This window comes from Pygocentrus nattereri, chromosome 13, assembly GCF_015220715.1.
Source record: "Pygocentrus nattereri isolate fPygNat1 chromosome 13, fPygNat1.pri, whole genome shotgun sequence".
In the NCBI taxonomy this organism is placed as follows: domain Eukaryota; kingdom Metazoa; phylum Chordata; class Actinopteri; order Characiformes; family Serrasalmidae; genus Pygocentrus; species Pygocentrus nattereri.
In genome coordinates this window covers 37,916,332-37,927,615 of record NC_051223.1, presented here as the reverse complement: position 1 = coordinate 37,927,615, position 11,284 = coordinate 37,916,332, and the positions used below count along the sequence as shown (strand labels likewise).

Sequence of the window (11,284 nt, the reverse complement as noted above, 5' to 3'; positions counted from 1 at the left end):
GTAGTCCATCTGTTTCTCTGATACTCTGTTACCCTGTTCTTCAGTGGTCAGGACCCCCATGGACCCTCACAGAGCAGGTACTATTTGGATGGTGGGTCATTCTCAGCACTGCAGTAACACTGACATGGTGGTGGTGGTGTGTTAGTGTGTGTTGTGCTGGTCTGAGTGGATCAGACACAGCAGTGCTGCTGGAGTTTTTAAACACCTCAGTGTCGCTGCTGGACTGAGAACAGTCCACCAACCAAAAATATCCAGCCAGCAGTGCCCTGTGGGCAGCGTCCTGTGACCACTGATGAAGATCTAGAGGATGACCAACACAAACTGTGCAGCAGCAGATGAGCTGTCGTCTCTGACTTTACATCTACAAGGTGGACCGACAAGGTAGGAGTGTCTAGTAGAGTGGACAGTGAGTGGACACAGTGTTTAAAAACTCCAGCAGCACTGCTGTGTCTGATCCACTCAGACCAGCACAACACACACTAACACACCAACACCACGTCAGCGTTACTGGAGAGCCAAGAATGACCCACGCTACATAGAACCCTACATTCTTAAAAAAGATGGTTCTTCGAGGGTTCTTGAGTAAAGAAAATAGTTCTGAGTAGAACCATGAACGCTGAAAGAACTGTTTACATATTAAGAGTTCTCTACATGGTGAAATTGTCCTTCAGATTAATGGAGAATATGTTCTACGTGGTTCTGTGGAACATTTTGAAAATGGTTCTATGTAGCATCAAAGTGGGTTCCAAGCTTGACTTAATAACAGTAGCAGGGCCTTTTTAAAACTACACAGAACACATTCTCCGTCGATCTGAAGAACCATTTCATCATGCAGTATAAGCTTCTCAGATAGCTGTGCATAGAACTCCTGGTTCTGTATAGAACCGTCTTTTTGAATGTATGTGTTGTACTGCAGTCAGTGATGCGTGTGGGTTGTGTCTGTGCAGGTATCTGATCCCGTCTCTGGACCGGACTCACGCTGGGTTTTATCGCTGTATCGTGAGGAACCGTGTTGGAGCTCTGCTGCAGCGCAGGACGGAGGTTCAGGTGGCCTGTGAGTACCACACCCACATACTCCGTCCTTCTGTCTGTCTGTCTGTCAGGTAAACTGAGCAGCTGAGCAGATCCGATGTTACCGTAAAGTGACAAATAAACCCAGGTTCCCTCAGTTTCTTTCTGCAGCACGAAATATGATTAAAGAACTAACGTTCTGACCACCTCCTCGTTTCTACGCTCACTGTCCACTTGATCAGCTCCACTTACTGTATAGCTGCACTCTGTAGTTCTACAGTTACAGACTGTAGTCCATCTGTTTCTCTGATACTCTGTTACCCTGTTCTTCAGTGGTCAGGACCCCCATGGACCCTCACAGAGCAGGTACTATTTGGGTGGTGGGTCATTCTCAGCACTGCAGTAACACTGACGTGGTGGTGGTGTGATAGTGTCAGTTGTCATGTTTAGGCTGATCCTAATCTTGGCGTCAGTTCAGCCTGTATGATCATGACCGTCCACTGTTTAACGCCTGTGCGCAAGAAATAAAGAGTAGGTTTGGATTCTTCACCAGTGTGTGAGGTGTAAACTGAGAGATTCAGTGGGTTTGGTGTGAAATGGTTCAGACGTCTTTACAGTGGTGGTGATGGGATCCAGGCATCACCATGACAACAACACAGATATAGACACTTTATTTACTATCCAGAACCACCAGAGAACCTACACGAGTCTTCTGAGTTTATATGGAATGTTGATGATGGAAAATAGTGGAAAATCTGGAATAATCAGTTTTCTTTGGGGACTATTTTGCCGCACAGCGCCCTGCTTGTCTCCCTCCACCATGAATGGAGTTGAAGTTCTCTAAACTCTCATAAAACAGCGTCTCAGTCATCAGGCAGTGAATTCAGAACCAGTTCATGTAGGAACTTTCTGTGAGGAGCTTTTAGAGGGACGTCTGGTTCCTATCACCACCACTGTGAGCAGCTCTGACTCAGTAAGAACAGAGCATTTCACACCACACCACTCTGAATAGGCTGGGCGGCTCTGTTTACATCTTAACCATTTAATTATGCAGGAATTCGCGGAAATGGACTTCTTGGCTCCAGTGTAGAAGCTGAATAAGCAAACTTCAGACACCAAATGCATGGACATTGTAGAGATACAGTGGTGGGTTTACCAGCTTATGTTAGCCAGCTCAAGTAAGACCCTACACGGGTGACATAAACTAAATTATGTCTTTCTTACTAGAGCTTTTTTCCAGACTCAGGTCCACTTGCCCTGTAGGTCAGGTACATTTGGTTGAGTGTGAAAGCTGATTTCAAGCCCAGGAGCGGAACAGAAGTTCTTTATAGCACCAAAAAGGGTGCTTCTATTGTTACAATGACAAGCTTGTAATAATAGAGAACCTTTTGGGTGCTACAAAGAACCCTTTTTGTAAAGGTTCTGTGCAAAAAACATTTACAGCACATTGTCCATCAGTCTGAAGAACCATTTCATGATGCAAAGGGTTCTTTGAGTGTTCATGGTTCTATATAGAAGCATTTGCTTTACTTTTTTAAGTATGTAGAACAGCATCTCTGGATTAGATAGAAAAAACTGCATCTCTCGCTGAAGGAGCAGAGGAGAACCTGTTCTCTGAAGATGAGGTGCAGTCTGACACAGTGAATCACTGAGCTCAGTAAATGTGATGAAGACAAACTGAGCTGTGATTACTGAGAAACTTCCAGACTTTCCTGTGTAATCAGAGCAGTTTCACAGCTAATCAGAACTAATCAGCGGCATGAATTCTTCAGAAAACTTAGAACTCTGCTGCTGCGCTTCCACCATCTGCTCTGAGCGCTCGGCGGAAGCTGTCAGAGAGAGAGAGAGAGATGGAGATGTTCATGGTTTCCAGGGGGCTGCAGATGAAATTAGCTGACTCACTGTTAGCAGTGGTGGAGTCGTTGAGCTCCTCTCCATCCCAGAATATGTTCACACCATATGAGTAACTGATTCACAGAAAAACATGAGATCTCGGTGATGGAATCGTCTCAAAACTAGTGAACATGTCCAATATTTCACACTTTGAAACTGATGTAAGTGCATCGATCAGGCATAACAGACACCTGCGCTGACCAGCATCACGCTGAGTGATGGGGGGAGAAGGGGGGCCACACCACCCACCCAAAGAGAGCGAGGCCCATTGTGCTCTTTTGGACTCCAGGCTATGGATGGCTGCAGCTTCACCAGGGATCAAACTCATGATCTCCTGATGACGGACAACACTTAGACGGTTGTGCCACTCGGGAGCTTCTGGGTTCATTTTTATCTGCGCGTGTCTGATTTGCAAACCCAGTGTTGCACACATGTAACACTATAAATCTCACTAGATGATAATTGTGTGTAGGGTTTTACTGTCTACATGGGGAGTTAACACATTAACGGTACTAAAAACCATGGTGGTTGGTTAGTGTAGTGGGTAACACCTCTGCCTTCGACGCTGTAGATGTAAAGGGTGAACACCTTACACTAAACCAATAAGAGTCCTTGGGCAAGACTCCTAACACCACCTTCGCCTACCTGTGTAAAATGATCAGATTGTAAATCGCTCTGGATAAGAGCGTCAGCCAAATGCTCAGTTCCCATGAGCAAAAGCGCAAAGTGGAGTGTCTTTAAATGGAGCTTGGATAGTTGCAGTGTTTGTTTACATCAGAGTCCATGTAAAAAAATGATGTACTTTATATGATTATGAGGATTAGCATGTGTACAGATATGAATATTTTCTGTTTTCACTTTTGTTACTGATAATATTGATGAAAATCATTATAACTTTGAGTATTTCGCCACAAATCAAACACTTTTCAGGCGGTTAAATGACTTAATCCTATTTAATTTAGGTTAGGAATTTTGAGCTATTAAAATAGGACAAAAACATCTCTGACAAATTCAAGCGTCTTTCTCTATATGAGACGTGAGATGATTCTCCATATGGAGAAATGTAAAACTGTCAAAGTGCTGTTAATAACAGCTTTGTTTATTCAGGCCTAACAGACTAAAGTGATTGACGGACAGAATTCTGATTTTCTTCTGAAAGGTGAGCGCTCGCAGTGAGGAATCAAAGCTGCCTTCTCCAACATCAAGAGCATTTTTCATCAAAAAGAAAAAAAAAATGAATTAACGAGAAAAGCTTTTCAGAAATAATACAATCTCCGGCCGTGGTGAGCGCTTTGAAGCCCAGTCGGTGGCGTTAGAGGTGGAAGGAAATTCAGTCACGTTTCTTTCCTGCGTTTCCTCAAAGAGAACGGAACAAGATCAGCAGGGTTCAAATCTCTTAACTTTCATCTTCAGGTTCTCACTTCTTCTCTTTTTTCCTCTAATTCCTCCCCATGGTGGTGTCAGAGCTCGCTGTTTCTCAGAATCTCTCACTGCAGGCAGCGACACTCTCGAACTCTTTACGTCACACTCGCTGTCACACTGAGCTCAGCATCGGCATCAGAATCAGACGAGAGATGGAGGAGAACACGGGATCAAAGAGAAGAGATCTGAGCCCCTCAGCGTCCTCCTCATCACAGCTTCATATTAGTGACAGGAACTTGGTGTTAAACGACGTTATCAGCTGATCTGCGTTCAGCACAAGCTCGCTCTTGCAGTTAGAAGACTTTAATATTCATATTCAGCTTCAAAAACTGAATAAAAAAACTGCCCAGAGCCGACCAAACAATAAATACGTCAGACCAGGATTATTTAGCAAGGCAACATGCAACTCACAACACAACACGATGCAGCACACAACTCGGAATGTAACACACATCACCATGCAACACAAAACTCACAACACAACTCGCAATGCAGCGCAACTCACCATGCGACACAAAATTCACATCTCACAATGCAACATGCAACTCACTATACAACGCGTAACTCACAGCACAACTCACAATGCAGCGCAACTCACCATGCGACACAAAATTCACATCTCACAATGCAACATGCAACTCACTATACAACGCGTAACTCACAGCACAACTCACAATGCTACATGCAACTCACCATGCAACACAAAACTCACAACACATCTCACAACGCAAAACAAAACTCAACATGCAACTTACCATGCTTCACAAAACACACCATGCAACTCAATACAACATGCACTTCACCATGCATCATAAAACTCACAACACAGCTCACAACGCAACCCACAAACAACTTGCAACTAACAATGCTAGATGCAACTTACAACACAACAAGCAACTCAGAATGCAACACACCACAATGAAACACAGTTCACAATGGAACAAGCAACTCACTGTGCCACATGCAACTTACAACTCGCAGTGAAAGTAAGGTGCTAAACAATAACACCCAGTGTGCTTATTGGTTGATTCCTTAAGATGGAAACTGTTGACAACTCACATAAATATGTACGGACGCAACATGCAACTTAGTGTCACTCACGACTTACAATGCAATTTAACACGACGCACAATCTCTAACACAACATTCAACTAACAATGCAACACAAATCACACCACATGCAACTCAAAACGCAACATACAACTCACAATGCAATAAACAACACTGCACAACTCGCATGCAACACACAACACAGACAAATTATGGATATGAGTTTGTTTGCAATGATTTCTTTGTATTTTCTTGTGTGTGTGTGTGTGTGTGTGTGTGTGTGTGCGCGCAGTTATGGGAGGTTTCGAGGAAGGCGAGAGGGTCCAGTCCGTTTCCCAGGGTGACGGTGCGGTCATTCCAGCGCCACGGATACGAAGCTTTCCACAGCCGCAGGTCACATGGTTTAGAGACGGCAGGAAAATCCCGCCCAGCAGCCGCATGTAAGACACGCCCACATCATTACATCACTATCTGTTTTCTGTGCATTGTGCATGAACTTGTATGTGTGTGAATGAATACATGTGGAGTTGCTTGTATATACTGTATATATACTGTACTGTATGTTTATATTTCTGAAAGAGCGATGAATACAGACAGACACAAATGCTTCAACTAAAATCTAATATATCAGTTTAAATATCAATATAATAGCAATAACGCCAACATCAATCTAGAGCTTTCTGCTTCGGCTCTGTGTTTGTGGAGGAAGTAAAACACAGATCTGAGGAACGGCAGTTGTTCCTGCAGTCAGCTCTCGCGTGGTGTCAGTGAGGCAGCGCTGCTCCAGTGTTTTTCCTGCTCCAGCACTGACCTCATTAGTTAATTACCTCGTTTTCTGAATCTTGTACATCTTGTTCACTTATTTTTAAAGGCACATACACACAGTTCAGTTAAAGATTTAGTTCCTAGTGTGTCCAAGAAGAAGAACAAGAGGAAGACACCAGGACTCAGAAGGGGAGCACATCCTCTTCTGATTGACAACATATAGCAAAATGAATATGATCAATATGAGCGGAGAATAACTACAACTGCAAATAATTACAACTAATATACACCGGTCAGGCGTAACGTTCTGACCACCTCCTCGTTTCTACGCTCATTGTCCATTTTATCAGCTCCACTTACTGTATAGCTGCTCTCTGTAGTTCTACAGTTACAGACTGTAGTCCATCTGTTTCTCTGATACTCTGTTACCCTGTTCTTCAGTGGTCAGGACCCTCAAGGACCCTCACAGAGCAGGTGCTATTTGGGTGGGGGATAATTCTCAGCACTGCAGTGACATTGAAAATAATTCAATTGGAACATTAATGTGTATCAATGCAACACGCAACTTACAATGTCGAACGCAACTCACAACCCCACTAACATCACAACTGAGAGTGCAACTTAACATCACTCGCAACTTACAGTGCAACTTAACATGACACACAACTTACAGTGCAACTTTACATCACACACAACTTACAGTGCAACTTTACATCACACACAACTTACAGTGCAACTTAAATCAACTTACAGTGCAACTTAACACAACTTACAGTGCAACTTTACATCACACACAACTTACAGTGCAACTTTACATCACACACAACTTACAGTGCAACTTAACACAACTTACAGTGCAACTTTACATCACAAAAAGCTTACAGTGCAACTCAACATACAACTTACAGTGCAACTCAACATACAACTTACAGTGCAACTTAAAACACAACTTACAGTGCAACTCAACATACAACTTACAGTGCAACTCAACATACAACTTACAGTGCAACTTAAAACTCAACTTACAGTGCAACTCAACATACAACTTACAGTGCAACTTAAAACACAACTTACAGTGCAACTCAACATACAACTTACAGTGCAACTTAAAACACAACTTACAGTGCAAGTTAAAACACAACTTACAGTGCAACTCAACATACAACTTACAGTGCAACTTAAAACACAACTTACAGTGCAACTCAACATACAACTTACAGTGCAACTCAACATACAACTTACAGTGCAACTTAAAACACAACTTACATTGCAACTCAACATACAACTTACAGTGCAACTTAAAACACAACTTACAGTGCAACTCAACATACAACTTACAGTGCAACTTAAAACACAACTTACAGTGCAACTTAAAACACAACTTACAGTGCAACTCAACATACAACTTACAGTGCAACTTAAAACACAACTTACAGTGCAACTCAACATACAAATTACAGTGCAACTTAAAATACAACTTACAGTGCAACTTAAAACACAACTTACAGTGCAACTTAAAACACAACTTACAGTGCAACTTAACACACAACTTACAGTGCAACTTAAAATACAACTTACAGTGCAACTTAAAACACAACTTACAGTGCAACTTAACACACAACTTACAGTGCAACTCAACATACAACTTACAGTGCAACTTAAAACACAACTTACAGTGCAACTCAACATACAACTTACAGTGCAACTTAAAACACAACTTACAGTGCAACTCAACATACAACTTACAGTGCAACTCAACATACAACTTACAGTGCAAGTTAAAACACAACTTACAGTGCAACTCAACATACAACTTACAGTGCAACTTAAAACACAACTTACAGTGCAACTTAAAACACAACTTACAGTGCAACTTAACACACAACTCACAATGCAACATGTAAAACCTTCTTATATCTAGTGAATATGTCTAATATTGCTCATTTTGAGATACTGTAGACATGTTTGTGTTTTAAGTGATTTTATTGAGTGAAATGATCTCACTATACTATAATGTATCTTGTTTTAAGCAGTTTCTTACAAATAAGCTAATTTATTTTAATTTGTCCTTGAAAAAATTACTTAAAACATACAAAAAAGTTTTAGCAATCTGTCTGTTGACCTTCATCTCTTTAGTATGTAAAGAAAAGTTCTACAGTTAAAGGATAGAATCTCTCTCGCTCCCTCTCCCCCTCTCTCTGTCTTTCACTCTCACTCTGCCTCTCTTTCTCTGTAAATGTGGTAGGTGAGTATGGCAGTGCTCCAGGTGAATCAGTTAAACTGAGCTGTGATCCTGCCAGCAGCTCTGACCTTCACTGAGGAGCAGAGCAGCAGATTGTATAAGCTCAGCTCTCAGAAGAAGGACTGAGGAGTTTGACTTCAGCTGTTCTGAACTGAGTAGAAAGAAATTCACTTCAACTCAACTCAAAATATAGAAATTAGGAACAGTATGTTTTAGTATGTATTAGTAAGTTTTTAGGCCAGCTGTGCTGTATACACTGTCGAAAACATCAAACTGTAATATCTGGTGATCACATCATTAAGAGTTTTGTTACAAATGCAGACGGAATGAAAGAGAAAAAACATCGATTTCCTCGATTTGCTTAGGATTTGCTTTTGAATAGACAATTAACTGCCAGCTTTGGCCCTTTTCAGTTTGGATTAGTTTATGTCTTCTACACGTCTTTATTTTTTTTACATCTTTTTTTTCTTCAGTGATAAAACTCTCACATCTGGACATCAGTAAATCCAGGATGAGTGCGTTTCTAGTGGATTGTAGTTTTTTAACAGAGTTAAAATGAACTCTTTAAGGAGCTGACAGTGGGGCAACTAGTCATTATTTGTAGAGGACTTTCTAAAAAACTTCCAAACAAAAGAAATAAATGGTTACGTGATTCTTCCAAAGTATCCCGTTTTTGTTTCGTGATTGGGAAAGTGTTTAACCCTCTCAGGCCAATGATATCCATCATCAAAGGATGTTGTACATAAAATAATAAATATCTTGGGAATGCTGCATATTACAGGCTTGTTATTATTTTTTGTCTTTGGCTTGTCTACCAATCAGACACTCTTGTTCCTGACACGCCAACCAATCAGACGCTGTGTTTGTGACTCGTTGACAGTTCAGTTCCTGACTTGCTGACCAGTTAAAGGCTGTGTTCCTGACTCGTTGACCAATTAGTGGCTGTGTTCCTGACTTGTTGACCAATCACAGGCTGTTTCAGACTTGTTGATCAATCAGAGGCTGTGTTCCTGACTCGTTGACCATTCAGATGCTGTGTTCCTGACTCTTCGACCAATCAGAGACAGTGTTCCTAACTTGTCGACCAATCAGAGGCTGTTTTCCAGACTAGTCAACCAATCAGAGGCTGTGTTCCTAACTCGTTGACCAATCAGAGGCTGTGGTCCTGACTTATCGACCAATCAGAGGCTGTGTTCCTGACTCGTCAACAAATCAGAGGCTGTATTCCAGACTAATCAACCAATCAGAGGCTGTGCTCCTGGCTTGTTGCTGGAATAACACTACCCTTCCAGGGAAAATGAAAGTACGTCTCTAACATGCAGTGTTCATTAAATATTTATTCTTTTATCTATTATGTCCTTTGATGTCTCACACAACATTGTTGACCTGAGAGGGTTAATATCTGGGGAACAACTCTAACGCACATACTAGGTACTAGGACCAAATCTGACGAGTAGCAATGGTCAGAAATCTTAGTTTCCAACGCAAAGCGACATCTGCCTGGGAAGAACATGGAGATGTGAATCCAGATGGTCCTGAAATGACCAGAGCAGCTCTGGGCTGGGTGAAAACAGTAGGTAGTTCAACCTGTGATTTTCTTTATTGCTCAGATGGCAATAAAATCACAGAAGAGCTCGTTTAAAATAGAAAATTGCCCCAGAACCCCATGTACGTTTAATCTCCTCCGAATAGGGTTTATGGCTGAGTTTGATAAAAGTGGCAACGCTGCTGAACAAAGAGCCATTTGGGACCTAAAAGAGTGGCTCTTATTAGCTAGCTGAGTGAAATGACTCACTGAAAAGAGACAGAATTCCCGCCACTACTACCCAGCGTTGGAATTACATCCCTAATAAAGTGAGTATAAGTGTATTGAGCTGATTTTATGGGCTATAGACTGTAGATTACTCACCATTAAAGAGGAGGTTTCAGTGGCTGACTGCTAACAGAAAAGCCCCCAAAGACTTTATACTTTGTTTGTGTGTGTGTGTGTGGGTGTTGGTGTGTGTGTGGGTGTGTATAGATATGTGTGTGTGTGTTAGTGTTGGTGTGTGGGTGTCTTTTCTCCTACTGTCGCTCGTTCTTCCCTCTTCCCTCATTTCTCTCCGTCTGTCCTTGATAACAAACAAGAACAATAACTATCTAATTCAGACACTTTGGACAGTGTGTGCTGAAGAGATTTTTGCTGAAATGATGCTGTTCTGTTCCTTAATCTGGTATTAGTAACGAATGCTACTTGCTAGTTGCTGCTTTGGTACACTAGGGGGTGCTGTGTCTTTTACTCTGGAGAGCAGAGAAAAGAAGTCTAGCCGGTCACTTACAGCAGCACACACAAGTGACCATATGTCAGAAGATAAATTGTATAAACACTAAATACTGTAAATTGTATAAACACTATAAATACTATAAATTGCATAAACACTAAATACTATAAATTGTATAAACACTATAAATACTGTAAATTGTATAAACACTAAATACTGTAAATTGTATAAACACTAAATACTATAAATTGTATAAACACTATAAATACTATAAATTGTATAAACACTAAATACTGTAAATTGTATAAACACTAAATACTATCAGTTTCATAAACATTGTTAACACAATAAACACTATAAATTGCATAAACACTATAAATACTGTAAATTGTCTGAACAATTTACACTATAAATATTACTGTACTATAATAATACTATAAATTGCATAAACACTATAAATATTGTAAATTGTGTAAACACTGAATACTGTAAATTGTATAAACACTAAATACTATAAATTGTATAAACACTATAAATATTGTAAATTGTGTAAACACTATGAATACTGTAAATTGTATAAACACTAAATACTATCAGTTTCATAAACATTGTTAACACTATAAATTGCATAAACACTATA

At 40.8% G+C, this 11,284-nt stretch overlaps 1 protein-coding gene across 4 annotated transcripts in view; it reads left to right on the top strand.

The window, feature by feature from the left end:
• LOC108442036 (protein sidekick-2-like) overlaps window positions 1-11,284 on the top strand; it is a 511,936-nt gene that overhangs the window by 392,535 nt on the left and 108,117 nt on the right. For all 4 annotated transcript variants that reach the window (XM_037544393.1, XM_037544391.1, XM_037544392.1 and 1 more), the window contains exons 3-4: window positions 948-1,054; window positions 5,669-5,816. In XM_037544393.1, the coding sequence (XP_037400290.1) occupies window positions 948-1,054; window positions 5,669-5,816 (255 nt within the window). The remainder of the gene's footprint in view (window positions 1-947; window positions 1,055-5,668; window positions 5,817-11,284) is intronic.